The sequence below is a fragment of the Adelges cooleyi genome, unplaced genomic scaffold (assembly GCF_023614345.1).
Source record: "Adelges cooleyi isolate 19-005CV unplaced genomic scaffold, UGA_ACOO_1.1 ACOO_flye_CR_arks_rails_tigmint_CR_PRNA_21, whole genome shotgun sequence".
Lineage (NCBI taxonomy): Eukaryota > Metazoa > Arthropoda > Insecta > Hemiptera > Adelgidae > Adelges > Adelges cooleyi.
In genome coordinates this window covers 13083381-13102223 of record NW_026095871.1, presented here as the reverse complement: position 1 = coordinate 13102223, position 18843 = coordinate 13083381, and the positions used below count along the sequence as shown (strand labels likewise).

At 33.4% G+C, this 18843-nt stretch overlaps 2 protein-coding genes across 7 annotated transcripts in view; one reads left to right on the top strand and one right to left on the bottom strand.

Annotated features, from left to right (window-relative positions):
* Positions 1–8739, top strand: part of LOC126834616 (maternal protein pumilio-like) — a 104055-nt gene extending 95316 nt beyond the window's left edge. For 4 of the 6 annotated variants that reach the window (XM_050566680.1, XM_050566679.1, XM_050566682.1 and 1 more), the window contains 8 exons: positions 4739–4876; positions 6319–6489; positions 6653–6833; positions 7290–7539; positions 7602–7829; positions 7903–8065; positions 8134–8302; positions 8381–8739. In XM_050566680.1, coding sequence (XP_050422637.1) covers positions 4739–4876; positions 6319–6489; positions 6653–6833; positions 7290–7539; positions 7602–7829; positions 7903–8065; positions 8134–8302; positions 8381–8630 — 1550 coding nt within the window. In that variant the 3' untranslated portion in view covers positions 8631–8739. The remainder of the gene's footprint in view (positions 1–4738; positions 4877–6318; positions 6490–6652; positions 6834–7289; positions 7540–7601; positions 7830–7902; positions 8066–8133; positions 8303–8380) is intronic. The other 2 variants (XM_050566681.1, XM_050566683.1) reach the window with 2 other exon arrangements.
* A 4394-nt stretch (positions 8740–13133) lies between these two features.
* Positions 13134–18843, bottom strand: part of LOC126834617 (coiled-coil domain-containing protein 39-like) — a 36710-nt gene continuing 31000 nt past the window's right edge. The window contains exons 11-17 of the mRNA XM_050566685.1: positions 18730–18829; positions 18488–18642; positions 17131–17500; positions 16920–17026; positions 16563–16778; positions 14520–14749; positions 13134–13406 (exon numbers count right to left, since the gene is read on the bottom strand). Of these exons, the coding sequence (XP_050422642.1) occupies positions 13298–13406; positions 14520–14749; positions 16563–16778; positions 16920–17026; positions 17131–17500; positions 18488–18642; positions 18730–18829 (1287 nt within the window). The 3' untranslated portion in view covers positions 13134–13297. The remainder of the gene's footprint in view (positions 13407–14519; positions 14750–16562; positions 16779–16919; positions 17027–17130; positions 17501–18487; positions 18643–18729; positions 18830–18843) is intronic.

Here is an 18843-nt window from a genome sequence, read left to right as displayed (position 1 = left end):
TTTTTGTTGTGATTTTTTCACCCTGCCGCCTCTATTCTATTTGGTATTGTATATTACGTACACGAATGCCAAAATTCAATAACGAAAAATGAAAACGACGGCAAACCATCTTCATTATCAAATGTGCAATCAACGATTATAATAATAGTAGTAATAATAATAATAATAATAATAATAATTACCACCGTCTAATGCAAATGAAGTTAACGCGCATCATTAGCTAGCGTGTTTGGGTTTATATGTAATTTTTAATCCCGGAGTAGTTCAACTGGACAATTCGAATTAAATAGTTAATTCGCATTACAAAATTAAGTTTATATGCACCTAATCCGCGGAATAACCTAATTAGCACTAACGGCTACATAATGTAAACGTGATAAATAATAAATTGCGGTAAAAATACCGATTATACAGCTTATAGCCGCACGTTTTGTTGCATTAAGAGAGTGGACTTATATGTTCAAGTTCGAATTTCTTTAGTTTTAGAGATACTTTCTGGTTGTGAGACCGTCGTCCTAGCATTAAAAAAAACTCCGAAACGTATGTTTCTAACGTGTGTAACAATAATTAATGTAGAGAATCTTCTACTTGTTAAAGTACAAACATATTTACAATCGAAAATAATGTATAAATATGTTTTTTCTACTGGCACAATCCGATATTAAAAATAAACCGAGCACTTGTTTTTGATTGTACTTGCAAGTTTTGCAACTTCAAAATTACTGCTTTACCCCAAAATTGTTCCACGAGACTTAAAACGCGGTGGCGTCGTTCGTCTCTTGACGTTGTTTTAAACTACTAGGTATAATATATTTCATTGAGTAGTAGACTACTGTAACATTATGTTGTCGTTGGTCGCTTTTTTTTTCAGTGTTCTCGCGTTTTTTGCTATTATTATTATTATTATTTTTACTATTACCACTACCACTGCTGCTACTACTATAAATTTATGATGCGTTTAAAAAAACCGTGTCATTTGTTGTTGTGTGTATGTATGTGTGTGTGTGTGTAGCAGGTCTCCAACCACAGCCTCAACAGGCGGTCGGTTCGGCAGCCAACAGCTATCCGACCAACTTGACCTCACTGACATCCAGCCTTTCGTCGCTGGGGGTCAGCGCAGGTAAATTTTGCATGATTCGGCAAAACGGGGCACGTCGTTTTCGAATTGGTTCGGCCAAAAAGCTATAATCAAATAACGTATATTTTTGTTTTGTTGTATACCGTTTTTTTTTTGTTTTTAATAACATATACTAGTGTGATAATTTGCACGCTTTACGCATAACAATATATATATATATTATTATACTGTTGTTGTAACATCGTGTCGACGTTCCACCCCTTCTCTCGGAAGTATTATACACACACCGCGCGCGCTCGTTTATTATCAGCTATTGATGACTCTCACAGAATTTCACCGGCTTTAAAAAAAAAAAAAACGTTATCGACTGCATATAAATAATTATTAACCGTCTCTCTAACGAATATATTATTACACCCATACACGGGGGGTTTTGTCGGTGGCGTGTTTACGATATTCGCTTTATAGTTTACGCCTTGTCCTCTCTTTTCAGAGGAGGGATATGACTCGTATAGGATCAAAGAACGCTATGGAAACGTTATGTTGTTAGTTGATGGTTATTGTATGAGATAACAAGCATTGCAAATTAGTTGTGTAATTATATTGATTTTAATGTTGGCCATCGGATGTGTATATGCAACCGTAGGTAACCAATAGTAGTATAGGTTTTTTCAATAGTATTAGAAAAGTATTTACATAACGAGTATCATCTGCGACTCGAGTGATGAAAATATGATTTATTCGCATCGGGTTCGCCAAATAAGCGTGACAAACAAATTATAAACAACTAAATAGTATTTTTATTTTTAACATTGTTGTCTAAACACGCCACTGCGCTTTTATATTAATAACGATTTTATAATATTATGTGCTTTGCCCGATTGTCGTCGTCGTCGTCGCCGCCGCCGTTTTTTGTATGTGGCCTACACTAACTCTACACACGGCACGTTGTATGACAATCCGATAGTTTTTATCATATTTATTGCATATTGTTGTTTTTGAACGTCGCACGTTACTTACTTATTACTAACCTCGAAAAAAAAAAATGGAACGTCTTAAAAAACACAGTTTAGCGGCGGCGGCGGCAAACACTCCTCGGGACGATTGGGCGCGTTTTTTTTTTTATGTTTGTATTGTGTAAAAAGTCATCCGAAGTGCACCGCCCCCGTGGATCGTTAACATTTTAATACCGTGTCTTGCTTGCTGGCGGCCCTCGGTTTAGAATTTAATTTAACGGCTATTTTTGCCCGAGAGTCTTTTGCCCAACTCTACTGTATTTTACATATTTTAAAACGTCCACGAAAACACACAACTATTGCGGTGGGACGATTTGGTATTTTTGTCATCTCTATCTTTGTCTTCATCTGGACTCGAGCTCGCGTTTTTCCGTTAATTATTTTAATTAAAAAATACTAGTCGGTGAATAATCCACAAATGAAACATCCCTCATAAATGAAATGTGAACTTACCACCCTCACTTTGTGTTGAACCCCAAAATTCGTCCGATCGAATGCGCTTTAATAAGATGCGAATATTAAGTAACTTTTCCTCGATCAGACTGGCCGAAGCAACGAGTTTTCCACAAGCATCTGGTCTTTATTTCCATTTGCCTCTGGCGGTATCTGATTCGCGATCGATTTTGGTTTGTTTTTTTTTTTTTTTTTTAAGTCCATTCGCCATAATGGAATTTCGTGCCTGGCATAAGCTCTGCTTTTGTTGTTTGCAATGGACGTTTTAAATAAAATAAAAATGCACCTCTTATTCGCCGAACAAAAACACAAGTGGTAAAACAGAACGATTTCGACATTTTTATCATTATCATTTTCAATATGGCTACGACTTACAATATTTGCAAACCAAATTCGCCATGTACATCAAACGGCGTTGAAATTTTGTGATTTGTGATTTTTTTTTTTTTTGAACGTGTTACGATAAACTTTTATTAAAAACATTTTGTTCGAATGCAAGTCAAAAGGCACGTTTTTTGCCGTTTTATTGTTTTTTTTTTTTTATTTTTCTCACTCAAAACTTATATTTTATGATGTTCTCTCTTTCTGTCTAAAACTCATTTCCGAGCTCTGGCGAATTTAACGGTTTGCGCGTAGGTCTTTGATCGCGGTACTTTTTATTTTAATCCGGCATTTTCGGATTCCGCACTTACGGGGGGGGGGGGGTATTTCTTCAATCGAGGAGTCGGCCCTGCCAATCGGGCGCAGATTCGTTGCAGCATCGCCGCGGCGCATTGCTCTTCGAGAATTTTTTTTTTTTTTAATTTGTATTATTTATTATAATTGAGTTTTCTCTTTGTTTGTTTCTCCTATTTCGGCTTCGGTGTTTTTTTTTTCTCGATCATTCAAAAAGTTTGCACGATCACCATCGCGGCGGCGGCGGCCTGTAATAAATTAATTGTTATTCCGCTCGCATGTTCGACACCACAACCATCGCCCCCCCCCCTTCTCTGTCGTCGCCGGGTAATTCAAATTTGGTTGAACGTGGCAACGCATTCAGGAAGGAACGGAGAGGGGTTGAATGAGAGGAAAGTAAGGGTTAATTAAACGGAAATATTGTGACAGCAGAGCGCGCGCAGTCAAGACGAATGTGCATTAACTTTAAACCACGCTCGGCTGCCCGTCGTTCGGTCTTCTTCCCGCCCGCTTTTCTTGAGTACCGCCGACACGTCTGCTGCTGCTGTATCCAAGTCCCGGGCACGACGATTTATCATAACGATACATAATATGTACGTATCGGTCAAATAGTAGTTTTCGAAACTCGGAGACGAATAGTATAAAACGGGATACACAACGCGGTGTTCTCTCCTTGGGGCCTACCTTGTAAAATTATTGCATTCGGGCATTGTACGGAAGAATAGTTCAAATCAAATTACTTTACTTTTTTTTTTTTTCTTTTATAAACCGACTTCATAAATAATATAATATTATTTAGTTATCGGAGAAAAAAATTCCAAGGGGGGGGCGCTCTTAGACCTTCTCGAAAACGCCCCCTCTTAACGCCTGCCCGTAGTGCCCCAAGTATGCGCCTGTGATCGGTTAGTGAGAAAATGTTGATGATTAGTAGTAGTAGTCTGTGACACTCGGCGTATAACAGTAGCTTGATTTTAGTCTTTTTAAAACGTGTCTGTTGTTGTCTTTCGAAAACGCTGTACAACAACACTAGTTCGGAACATGAATACAACACTGTGTTATTGGGCTTCCTTGCTCGTTGAATCCAGATCTTGTCAAAGGTTTTTTTTTATAAAAAACGTCTTTTTTTTTTTTTTATATAGTACCGGTCTTCGACTACTATCAAAGCTAGTACTATAGTACTAAACAAATTGTTTTTTTTTTTTTTTTTGTTCCAAAGATATGTCCAATATTTTTGTTGTACAGTGATAATCGAGTATTATAATTTATTTCAAGTAGTAGCCTCTTGTATAGACCGTAGGACACGAACGTGCTGTTAGTAATTAGGTGGGTCGTGGCGCGTTGTAAATAATTATTCGTGTTTGGGGTTTCGTTCGTTGTCGGCCGCCGCGCTTTAGTCGTCTAGTGTTGTATTAACGACTTAGTGATAATAATAAATCCTAATGATATTTTACTTCTTGATTGAATATCGATTAACCTATGGTGTTTTTTTTTTTTTTGCTTTGCTCTTCTCCGACAGGCATGCACGATGTTAACGCCAGTCTGGGTCTCGGTTCCGGTAACGCCGGCCGACGCGATTCCTTTGACCGCAACACGTCCGCTTTTTCGCCGTCCATGGACTACGCCCGTCCCAAGTGGCCTCAGTACGGAGCGCTGGGTAAGTAGGAGGACATAAGACTGTGTTGTTTTTTTTTTTTTTTTTGGACACATACAACGTGTGTGTTCATTATTTGTGGGGGAGGGACAAGTGGCGGAAACTGGAAATACAAGCTTTGTGCTGTCGTCATTTTTATCAAATATACACTCGTTTTGGGTGTACACGTGTTTTACATAATTTAACTATCGGAGAGACTGGTAGGTTGTTATAGGTTAGGTCCGGTTCTAGCTCTTTAATTCGATTTCTATAACTGTCGTGGTAAACGAACATATCTGGCCTGATCTGTTTTTTGCGTTTTCATAAATCCTAAACTATGCAGTCGCCTTACAACGTAAGGATTATAATAAATCGACCACGAAGATTAGGAAACTAGTCTTCGTGGAACCAATACGTCAATATGTAATCGATAGGAAGAAATTCCAGCTACGATAAGGAAGTGATTAGTAGACGGGTTGTAGTGTTAGTTGTTGATAACATTATCACTTGCTGATAAAAACATTTGCCACGCTTAGACGGTTTTATAGTTTCAGCTCGAAATTGTGATTCATTTTTTCTAAAATGTCTTAAACAACATTTATGCTATTGCTATTTGTTTACTTATGACTAAGTCACTTTGAGACTTGAGTATATATTTAAAAAAAAAAAAACATTTAAGCCAAGAAGTAATAAAGGGAATTCCAAGTTAATTATACGAGTTTTCGAGAACCTAAGAAAACCCAAATAAATATCTTATAACCAATTTATTTTAAATATTTGTATATTTTAAATAAATATAATTTGCATACACACTCGCCTTTTATAAACATAATTGGTTTTTATCGGTGTAGGACGTAGGTTTGGTTTTATTATTGGCAATAAAATGATTTAAATAAAAAAAAAAATGTTTAACATTTTGTGTGTTAGTTGGCAAAGAAAGGAAAAAGTGAATTATATATAAATTCCTTATTTGTTTTTTTCTTAAAATTGTTTTGGAATAGCATTCAAAGTTGAAAAATATAAATAGTTTAACAAATAAAGAATGTTAAACATTTTATTTTTCTTGTTGCCGTTTGGATATAATGCTCGTTTTTCATTTACCGAGATCTCCAATTATACAAATCTAAATGAGGAAGTCATATGGTAAAAGCTGTCAATTGGAAATCTCGTCTATATGTTCAAAAATTAAATTTATTAACTATGAAAGTCTTTCAAAGGTAAAAAAACCTGAAGCTTAAGACTATTCGGTTTTTTCAACAATGTTATTTTTTCCGCTGGTCAATACTATGTATCATTGTTGTCTGACTCTAACTGTCTAACTGGATGAGAAAGGTTCACACGCCCCTGCCCCAAGCCCCACCAAAATTTACCCTCAATAACATGTTCTGTGTACTCCTTGTGACTAATGTTGCATTGACCTAAGTTGTTATCGTTGTTTTGTTAATTTTTATATTTGTTTTGTGCAGCTTCGCAAAGTCCACTCGGCCTGGCTTCTGGTTCCCTAACACCTCCACCGACAATGGGCTCAGCTTCCAATCTACAAATGGGACTTATGAATACAGCGGCCAACAACGCGAACCGAGGCCTGATGAACGCAGCTCCCGGCGCCGAAGCTATGTCCAAATTCAGAGCTAGCGGTAAGTGTTTGTCAGATTGACATTGGCATTTTTCGCATAATGTAAATTATGAATGGTTTAACGATAAAGTTACTTAACTTTGTCAATATTGGAAAAATATCATTAGTGCTAATGCACATTTACATTAATAATAATTAATAACAATATAAAATATTTTACACAGATTATGCTATGGGAGGTTTGGCTGCTAATGGGACCATGTTTAACACAGCGGCCAACCCGAACGCAACCAGTTCCTTGTTTAACAAAATGGGAGTCAGGGGCAGCACTTCATCGCTGGGTGGATCATCCATCACGCTAGACTCGAAACCGTCCGGTCGCAGCCGTCTTCTTGAAGACTTCAGGTAGATTAGTTTCCAAAACATTAACTTATTGTTACTTACCGCTTGCTACTCTGGAAACACACGGCCTCGGTACTTTATGTGATAACAGCGAATGACTATAAATAGGTATAGAAAATAATAAAAACGTTATAAAAATAAAATTAGTTTTTTATATGCCTGCAAAAAATGATCATAAAAATCTACTTTTAGACAATGCATTCAAACTGAAATTCATACATAATTTCCTTACCATTTTATAAAACATAGAAATAAAAATTCAATGACATTTATTTGATTGATCAATCAGGCTTAAAAACTTAACTTTTCACAAAATAAATAGGGGACAAATATAATATACAAGCAAAGTTCACTGTGGTAAATTATAAATAATAGAGCTAAAAAAAAAAAGTTTCCAAAGTCTTGCGGCGCTCTTGCTTGGTTAATCATAATCGATCCGATTCTCCTGCACTGTGGCAGGAACAATCGTTACCCCAGTCTCCAACTACGAGACTTGACCAACCACATCGTTGAGTTCTCCCAAGATCAGCACGGCTCCAGGTTCATACAGCAGAAGCTGGAGAGGGCGTCCACTCCGGAGAAGCAGCTGGTGTTTTCTGAAATACTGGCGGCCGCCTACAGTCTGATGACGGACGTTTTTGGTAACTACGTCATTCAGAAGTTTTTCGAGTTTGGCACGCAGGAACAAAAGTCGACATTGGCCCAAAAGGTAAGTCAGTCATACTTTCGAACCTAACCTAACCTAATGTGTTCACTGTTATGCTTACACAGGTGCGAGGACATGTTTTGCCACTGGCGTTACAAATGTACGGCTGCAGGGTGATTCAAAAGGCTTTGGAGAGCGTCGGCGGTGAGCAGCAAGTAGAAATTGTTAGGGAACTGGACGGTCATGTACTCAAGTGCGTTAAGGACCAGAACGGCAACCATGTGGTGCAAAAGTGTATCGAGTGTGTCGACCCCCACTCATTGCAGTTCATCATCAACGCTTTTCAAGGACAGGTATGACAGTATTATGCAAAATTTGATGGGTACACGAGTTTCAACAATGTCGTCGTCTCGTCTGTTTCTCTAGGTTCTCACTTTATCGACGCATCCGTACGGCTGCAGGGTCATTCAACGCATACTGGAACACTGTACGCCCGAACAGACACAGCCGATACTCGACGAAATGCATCAGCACGTCGAACAATTGATTCAGGACCAATACGGGAACTACGTCATTCAGCATGTACTAGGTGTGTATCTATTATTGTGTTGGTTGGTGGTCAGATTGTTTTATTTTGTATTTTTCAATTTTCCTCAGAACACGGTAAACAAGAGGACAAATCTAAGTTAATATGCTCCGTCCGTGGTAAAGTGTTGACGTTGTCACAACACAAATTTGCGTCTAACGTTGTGGAGAAATGTGTTACGCACGCTACACGGAGTGAACGGTCGATATTGATTGAAGAGGTTTGCTCATTCAACGACAAGTGAGTTTCTCTTCTATAAACAACTATTGCTTGTGTTTGTAGAAACATTAATCATTTTAACCGCCCTTTTACGTTTAGCGCTTTACACGTTATGATGAAAGATCAGTACGCCAACTATGTGGTACAAAAAATGTTGGACGTCTGTGAATCTTCGCAGCGCAAAGTGTTGATGCACAAGATCAGGCCTCATTTCGCGTCTCTTCGCAAATATACTTACGGCAAGCACATCATTTCGAAACTGGAAAAGTACTTCATGAAGAGCAACCAACAAACCGTGGCCGTGTCCGATTTGGGACCGATTGGACCGCCCACAAACGGAGTACTCTAAAACGATTCTATAATTTTTTTCCGCTACACGTAATATTTTTTTTGCTAATAATTATTGTATCCCTTAATTTAGTATTTTGAATCCAAATTAAAGTTCTAATTTTCCTTTTTTTCTTTTTAAATTATTACTACTACTACTACTACTATTGCTACTACTATGTTATTATTATTCAAAGTTAGTGGGTTAACTTGATTTTGCGCGTTATAAGTAAAAAAAAAATATATATATATATATCCAGTGTAGTTAGGCAATTAAATGTGGCTTGGTCTTCTAAAAATAATTTTTTTTAATTATATTTTGTTACGAAACAAAAAAAAAAATAACTAATTTAGCTTGTAAGTGTGGGGCTTAAATATATATATTATAATATTACACTTATGAATACTCTATTGGCAAAGACGACTACTTTTTTTTAACGAAGTTCTAATATTGGTGACGTTTACAAGGTATGTACATTGAGTAAAAAATTAATAATAATAATATTAAATAAATTAGCATCCAATTGTTTATAATGACCTCTGCGAATATTCTTATATACAGTGTTAATGTATAGTTGGCTCCTCGTGTTAAACAAATGTACAAAACAAATTATGAATATAAAGATAATCTAATCGAGTCATACGTTCTAATTTTTTTTTTTTTTTTTAATTTTTATTAAATACATTTTTTTTAACCAAACACTTGAATGATTGTGTATAATATTTTGTAATATTTTCTTTTTTTTTTAATATAGCTTTCCTTAATTTTTAAACAGGGTTTAAATTAGATATTTTGATAGTAAAGTTTTGTTTGTTTTTCTGTAATATAAAAATTTGAAAAGGTCGAAAGTATCGTTTTTCTATATAAATACCGCGCCTGTACACATAATATATAAATTTAAAAAGTTATTCATTCCTGTAAACATTTTTTTTTATACGCTGTATAAAGAAATTATATAATGTACACATAATTATTGCTACAACGCTTGTTTTTATTTATATACATATAATTTATATATATAGATGTATAAAATTGCATATTAGAAAAAATTATCTTTTTAAAAACTATTTGTTTATGTTGTATAAAAATAATTGAAAACCTGTAATAAACTTAATTAAATCCTACCAGTTACTGGTAACAATTATAATTATTAAATTATTTTATTTTATTATTATATTATTATTTTTTTTTTTTTTTTTACAATATCCGTGATACATGAAAATAAAATTAAATAAATGGTGATAAATGTATATAATCAATGTAATTTTATTTGTTTATTATTTTATTTTATTTTTTACAAAACGTATCATTTCATTCATAATACATTTTTTTTAAAACTTTTATTTTAAAACTCCAAGTCGTTTCTCATAGACGCATAAGTTAATATATTATGTTCCTGATGTATGTACATAATAATATTATTTAAAAAAAAATAATAAATTAACAAATCATTTGTAAACATCTTTTAATTTTCGATTTTTAAAACTTCTTTATTATTATTTTTTTTTTTATTATTATTATTCAATTTGTATAAATAATATAATTTTATAGATTTCACTTAATTGCTAGTATCCACCGAATTAGAAAAAATAATTTGTTTAATTTGTACTTTATTTGTCCATTAATCATGTTTAATAAATAAAATAAAAAACACAATTAATTTAAAAGACTGCTAATATTTAGTATTTTGTGTAATTTTTTTTTTAGTTCTCGTTTAATAACAATTTTTCATTTTGTTTCTTCACTACACAGATTTCCTTTGCCAAGAAACTCGTTCTTTAATGTTCCGATAACAACAAATTGGTCATTTATTGACAAAAAGTTATACGCAATCATAAGACATATATTTTTCCAAAACCCACCAAGTACATCCTCGTTTAAATGTCACTCGTATGTCCAATTTTGCATTTATTCTTTTCACGTCGGTAGACATAACGATTAACGATTGTTTAAAATGCACTCTCAGGTTTTTTTTTTTTTAAAACACATCGAATAGTTTTAAATTTAATAATATAATATATAATTATTATGATTACGTGGACGTTGTTCGAGTTGTGTTTTATATCTATTTTAGATGTGTATTTCTCGCATATTTTTCTCATATATGTACATGCTACATTATTGGTGACGATAACTAGTTATAATATTTATAAATTATATCATTCATATTTATATATATATAATATATGAGTTCAAATATTCAGGAAAAAAGAATTATCAGTATATAACAAAAACCAATCCCGTTTTATTCTTATGCTAGAAAGTAGTCGTAAAATTATTATATTTAATTTTGATTTATGTATTTTTTTAGATTTATTTTTAATTTTAATTTTTTTGATTTTTTTTAACTAATACATTTTATAATTATTAGGTACTTTATCGTTGTACCGTGGACAAAAAAAATAATATGTCATTAAATACATTAACATAAATAATTTGTATTATTTTAATAATAATTTAATGTACACAAACACTTGCAAAGCGTAAACGGAGACTAAAGTCTTTGATATTATTTTTATTATTATTATATTTTCTTCTATATTATTATTATATAATATAATTGTTATATTCCTATGTAAATTAAAGTTTGTACGGATTTCCCCTTATGAATAATAAATAAAAATGAAAGACAAAAATGTGTTGTAAAGAAAATAGTAACTTAAAATTTCATAGCAAGACTGATGTGTAATTAATGTTTTATTGAATAAACTGCAACAGTGTAAAATTTGGATCATTTATTTAATTGCATTAAATGTAAAAAAATAATTTATATATGAATAATGTTATATTGAAGTTGTATTATTTTTTGTATGAATTGTATTTCCGATTGTAAAAAAATATATTTGTTAATTTTTTTTTTTTTTTTTTCATTTTATCTGTATTTATAATTTTTTGCTTTGAACACGGTGACGATCATCATTTTACGTAGATTTTTATGTAAATTAACAAACAAGGAAAACAATTACTGTTATAATAAAATTGTTAAATTTTAGAAAAATAGTTAGAATTTGATTAATACATAATAACAAAACTTGATTACTAAGAATGATATACTCACATTTATAGGTATTTTAAATTGTGTTTAAGAAACATACTTGTACTTTAAATATTTATATGTATACAAATGTGCACATTATATAACATATATATTTGTATATGTACATTAAAATGTTAAAGCGGTAATTATTTTTATTTTATTTTTTTCTAATATCAGTATAGTGACATTTGAATATTTTGTAGTTATGACATATTTGATTTGTTTAGTCAATACGCTCGAAGAAATTATTAATAAATTAAGTATGAAAAGAAAAGAAACAAAAAAATATTATAATATTTGTTATATTATATATTATTAAAAAAAAAAATACTCATATTATTACTCTATTATATATATATAATATATACATTTTTAGTTCTCTGTGTAATTTTGTGTAATTGATATGTAATGTTTAGAATTTGTGTAATAATGTACTATGTAAAGGTATATAAAAAATATTATTTAAAAAAAAACAAATATTAAAAAAAAATTCGTTTTGTTTATTTTTTTTTACAGTTAATAAATCCCGCAAATAACCCAATACCATTGACCAGTACTATTTTAATTCATGGGCTCGATCCAACTAGAAAGTGTAATAAAAACACAATCGCTTATCGCTATAAGTTGACTTATACATCAGTCTTATCACTAATGATATCAATCGATGTAAAGAAAAAGGTTTTGCATCAAAAATTTGATTGTCAAGATTTACGGCTGTTTTTGTTTAAGCACAATAAAAAGCTTCGTGTGTAAATAATAAACAATTGATTTATGATTTATCTGAAAGCGGCGTACGCGTTTGCTTTGGTTATTAAACTTTTTAGTTGGGTTAATTTAAAAACTGAATTCACTCATTTAAAAATGCATATTAAATTATACACGTAGCATGTTTTCTAACCACACAATAGGTTTTTTCGTTTTGACAAAAAGTGTACACCAAACCGTTCGTTTTTAAATAGTATACGCTGTTTGTTTTTGAAAAAGTGTTGTACCTATCAGTGTACACTTTTCTTATCAACTAATTTTTATAATCTATTCTACTATCAATAGAAATAAATTATCAGTTGATTAATCTACACCAAAGACGTTTGTTTTGAAATACCACACCTGATCACATCCCTTAAACTTGACCACGATTAAAGATCTTTAATCGTGAACTTGACCCAGACACTTTACTAATTATAAGTGTAGACTTTTTTTTCAAAACGAACAAAGCTATTGCATATCTTCTGAGTTCCGACTTTGCGGTAACGTTTGTGAATATGGTATACTGGCGGTATCGTGTGTTGTAACCATTTGGTATACATCTGGTATCAAAATGACGGTTCAACGTGGTTAATCTTGACGTTAGCGATGCTATAAAATGCTGCCTAGTTACTAGTATATCATCAATAATAATAATAATAATAATATGAACAATACATAAATATCCCGTGAGCTTGAAGCAACAGGACTCTTTATTAGGTACTGAACAAATAATACACAAATTAATTAACAAAGGAACCGTTATGTAAGATCTACGGCACGTTTTATTATCATAGTTTTAGCGCGGTTTCTGTTTACAAACGAAGCGTCTGCGGGCGAAAACCCAGTAAATTCGCCCAGTCATTCGATTTTATAACTGTTAAAATTTGTTTTACCGCAATCCGTTTCAGAACCAATAACCTTTACCGGATTTCCGGCAACGACCGCTTAACGAATCGCCGGCACCGCCTACGTTGACTACAGAACACTTGCTCTTCCGGTCGTCGTCCGACTGACTGTAATTTGAAAACACGAAATCATATTAAAGTGCAAATACATACATTGTAATAAAGTTCTTAACGTTAATAAGTATCTGATTAGATCAAACACGGTATAACCAGAGTTGATTGATAAGGATTGTAGACTAGCAAAATTACTTCCACCTTTATTGTTTGCATTACAAGTGTCTCTTCCGATTTCATCTATTCTGTAATTGATATTTGTACACGACAATTATTGAACAACATCGTGATTCGTGAAGCATATAATATCGACGCCCCCCGTTTAAAAAGCAATAACCTTTAATGCCCAAGCATATAATAATTCACAATGTTAATTGTTAGGGTTTATTAACCCTGAAAGTGATAAGTGTCAATTCATTGTCACTGTCAAAATATACATTTTTAGCCTATACAATGATTTTTATCGACACTTAGTACTTATACCACCTACAAATTCGTATCAAAGCGTTTATTAAAAAAAAAAAAAAACGTTTAGAGTATCTATCCTGCGTGACACCACTTTTAAATTACACGTTAAAAGTTAAATTAAATACCAACGATTTTTTGTTTAGTCATTACTTGACATAAACACTTTAAATAAACCTATTATAGTGGAGATTACAACTAAAAGTGTAATAGCTTCGGTGCTAATCTGTGGATAGCAAGAATACAGCTCAGTTCAAACCAAAATTTGTCCATATTAAGTGGACTTGCAAACAGTGTTGGGATAATTTATCTTGAAAAAATGGCTCCGGGAGAAAGGGAGCTTGTCTGCAAATTCTAAAAGTGGCCTTGCAAATTATTATAGCCATTCATTTGACACTATTTTGGGATCTTTGAGACAACTTGGATGGCCCATACTACCTAACAGAAAACAATCTCATGATCATTTTTTTTACAAATTATTTTTTTCGACGATTTATTTATTTTTCTTTATTTTAATTATTATATTATTAAATAATATGATTTATTTCTCTCGAAAGAAATGTCTTATATAAACTGCACGTATCGAGGTTGTGGGTGGGTCAAGTACACGTACATATATATATATATTTCTAATTCTATAAATATATGATCATTGATCGGTACGTATCTCAGATATTATACATAAATAATTTTGTTTTTTACCTCGTCGACGCGCCGCTGGACAACGACATGACGCTAGAACCGCAACTGGATTTGATTTTTAAGGAAGACGGCAACAACAGGAGACCGGACACGGTGGGCAGGGTTAAGTCCTTGTCGGCCAAGTACTGTCTGGCCGTTGGTTCGAGTCCAATATGTCGTACAGACATTTCGGCTAATAGTTCTAAAGCCATTTTGTTCACTTTTTTCAATTGCCTGAGGTGGATGTCTTTCTGTAAAACAACAGCGACTTAATCAATTATCGACGGCAGTCAAGTGAATTCATATAATAATATATAATTATTTCACTGTGAAAAAGTTTCCCACACTGTCTTTAATTATGATTTTTGGTAAACAATTCAAATTAAATTCCACGCAGCGGATACAGCTGGGCGCCTGTTTTAAGTTATTTCCCAATAAACACAATAATCGCGTTCTTGCAGCGGCCATTGTTTAGGGGCGGCGAATTTTTCAATACCTAACCTTCTTGAGGGAAAGCTTTATTTTTTTCATTAACTAGATAATACATATTTTAAATTAATCACTGCCTAAGTATAACCGTGTTGTATTGAACTTGCCAACCGGGCTCGGGGCTCTTATATTATTTAAATTCAAGATAAATGAGGCAATCAATCATGACGGTTTTTTAATAAAACATAATATACAAAATATAAAAGTATCAATTCAAATTTCAGTTGACATTTTATATGACCAACAACAGTGTTTCGTTAATAATGTGTCAAGGCAACAAATGAATTTGACCAAGTATATATTATGTAGGTATTATTTTGTAATTTATTTATTAAGTTAACAGAATGATTTACTAGACGACGACGATTAAAAAAATGCGTTTAAGTATAAACTATATTAGCACACGTGTTTGGCTAATCAAAACTTAATTTAATTTTTATAAACAATTATTATTATTATAAAATCGAATGAACTAAACACGAGTACATCTACTTACCACGTGTACCGACTAAAGTATACAAACAACTAACAATCGTTTGTATAATTAATAATATACACACAATGTTTTTTTTTTGTATACTCGTACTTAAAATAATAAAACAATAATTCCCTTTTTAATGACCAACAAGTTCTTACTACCTAGATAGTACTTACGTAATGCAGTCACTGCTAAGAATCGATTTTTATCAATTTAGGTAATTTATATTAAATAAAAATTGATGATTAATAAGTAATTGATACTTGGTCGGCTTTTAAGCAAATAAATGTCGTGTGCCGAACAATTTCACCAAGTTATTAGTATTATTGAAAAGAAACCCCCTTCCTAAAAAGGTAAATAACGATTATTCTAATATGAACATCTAAAAACCGGTAGGTATCTTATCCGCTTTTTTAGTTAGGGGTTCAGCGTTTTTCTGCTTGGACATAAAATGTAAAGTTCTATAACTAGAAGTAAAAATACAAAAGGTCAATAATACAAGACACTCGATATGATTAATCTTAAATATATTAGCCATTAAGTATATCATAATTCATAATATACTTAAACTATCGTATGGAGGTTCTTTGGTTGACCTTGTGTATGGATTAAGCGGTTTTTGCAGATACCACTGAACAGAATTTTATTTTATTTTCAATATTAATTCAGAGCAGCTTTTAGAAATATTATTTTGTTGTATGGCTTAAACATTGATTATAATATCATAGTTTATCACTATAATTTTTTACCAACTGTTTTATTACCATTAAATATACTATCATACTAAATATTAAATATATGTATACGTTACTTATATTGGTGTTAATATAATCATAAAAAGCAATTTTTTTAAAACATAAAAACGGACTGGCATATACTTATGTCATACAGCCAACAAAAGTATTTTTGTTTTGACAACTACTTTATCGCGACAGACTTTGACTTATTGTATAAACTATAATCTTTATAAAGTATAAACATTAAAGGTGGATTATATTCGTGTTATTGGGATTTTTTTTCAATAATAGATAATATCTCTAGTAGTATTACTAATATCTTATTTTTTTAACCCCCACCGCGTGCATAAATCAGCTTACCTTGATGTGTTCCAAAGTTTTGCCCTTATCCGGTTCGACACATTTTTTTTCTAACTTTTTCAATTCGCACCGGATCAGACCGTCCACTCGTTCTAGTTTTAGCCTCTGTCCCTCGACCTCTTTTAGCACTCTTTCCAGTTCTATTACCCTGTTACCCCGCATCGCAGTAACGGCCACAAGCTCATCGTTAGCCTCCTGACATTTTACTTCTAAGTCCTAAACAAACGTATTGTATTATTATGTTACAGTAATCTAAATCGGCGAGGTTGGTAAATCAGTCGGTATATTTTCGCCCGATGTCAACCGATAAGGTTTGCTCGAGTTATTGGAATAATTCATAAAATGTGCGCGTCTTACTTGTATTTGACTTTTAATATCTCGTAAGTTTATCTTCTTTTGTCGGCACATGTCGTTGACGTTATCGCATATCTCCGCCAAACGGATTTTCTCTTTGTACTCGACACCTGTAAATATTTTTTGGAAATTAAAAAAAAAAAAAAACGATACCAGTAAAGCACGAACTAAGATACCTATCAGCAACGTGAAAAGTCAGCAGAGAAATACGTACTCTCCGGATTTGCGGACGACAGGCTGGCCTTGTAACAGCTGTTGGTTGCGTTCAGCACGTGCAGCGTGTTCTCCATTGCTCTTATTTCTTCCTCGAGTTTCTGAACGCGACTGTCGAGCTGGTCGCCCAATTCCTGAAGCTCCAGTTTCTCTTGCGACACTCTGATCCTGTACTCGCCGACGGTGAACGTTGATCCGTCCGTGCCCATAGACGCCAACAAGATCTGATACTTTTTTTGTCTCTGACCGATTTGCTGGGCGACCATGTCAAGCCGGCGTTTAGCCGACGACTTTTCCTCCAATAAAATCTTTCTCTCGCCGTTCAGCCGATCCAAGATAGCCGCCACCTCGGCTTTCCTCTTGTTCACATCCTATACAATAGCCATTGATTGAGCTCACAACACAATCGCAAAGTACAACCAATGTGGTAATGTTTTTCGGCTGTACGTCTTTGTCTGAGACGCGTGTCGCAAATTTCCAGACCCGCAAAAAGGTGTATATTTTCGATTAAAAAAAAATTGCTGAAAAAGCACCACTGATAGAGCATAAGTGACAAGGTTTAGAGGACACGTGAATAAAATGGTGGTCAGGTCAGACCATCTTTATTATAGCCAGGTCTCATAACTCCCTGCGTAACCGTTTTATTTCAGTATGGGGTCACAAAAGTGACATTTTACTCACAAAAATAAAAACATTTTTTTTTTTAAAAACGTTTCGGCTGATCAATGTACTTTTGTGGCCGCCATATTGGAACAAAAAATCTACGCTTCCGTACAGGGAGTTACGAGACCTGGTTATAAGATCGTGGGTCGGGCCTAATCACCATGGGATATGATGGTGAACGAGGACATCAATAATCCCTGTTAAGTGATTATTGATAAGAGTATCAGATACTATGATATTAGTGATAAGACTGACCAAACTAAAACTGAATACAACTATAAACTAAATCAACTGATTCAGTTGCTAGAGGATATCAATATCGAGAAATCCCTGAATAACTAATGGAGGTTATTAGTAAGATTACTGCCAAAAACATGTTAATGCTTTTATGTGTTAGACTCAATTTCACCAACATTTTAGTCACGGTTATGCGGACCCGTTATGTTAAAAACATGTCCATGATTCAATATTTTGAGGAGAGAAGTTTTTCGAATTATTTGTGTTTCTTTATCTAACCGACGTGGAGTTTTGCCCCTCTCTTCACGTGGTGCTAACCAGGCAACGGACCCTAGAGATGTAATAATTTGAATAATTGTTTACAAGGAGTTCCGAAACATTGTTATTAAATTACACGGACTGAACCCCCCATTTGACTGTATGGTGACCGCTACTGCCTTTAATACACAACTGCTTACCGCAGTCAACTCTTCTCGTTGTCTGGCCAATGAGTGCATTTTCTCGCATTCGTGATCCATAGACTTTTTCATCTGGGCCACCTTGAACTTAAGCATCAACTCTTCCATGTGGTGATGATGGTTTTGTTCCTTCAACGATTTAATTTGTTTGACACCTGTTATCAAAAATACAAGTAGTTATAACTCTCGCTTTGAGTCTATATTGCCAAGGACAAGGGTAATTGCAATATGTCATTACGGACCTCCTTCGTTGCGGTTAGTCATGTGCTGCCTGCGTTCCTGAAGCGCGGAAAGTTCAGTAGTGTCTCTTTCCAACTCCTTGACGAGGCGTCGTGTCTCACACTGAAAAAAACAGT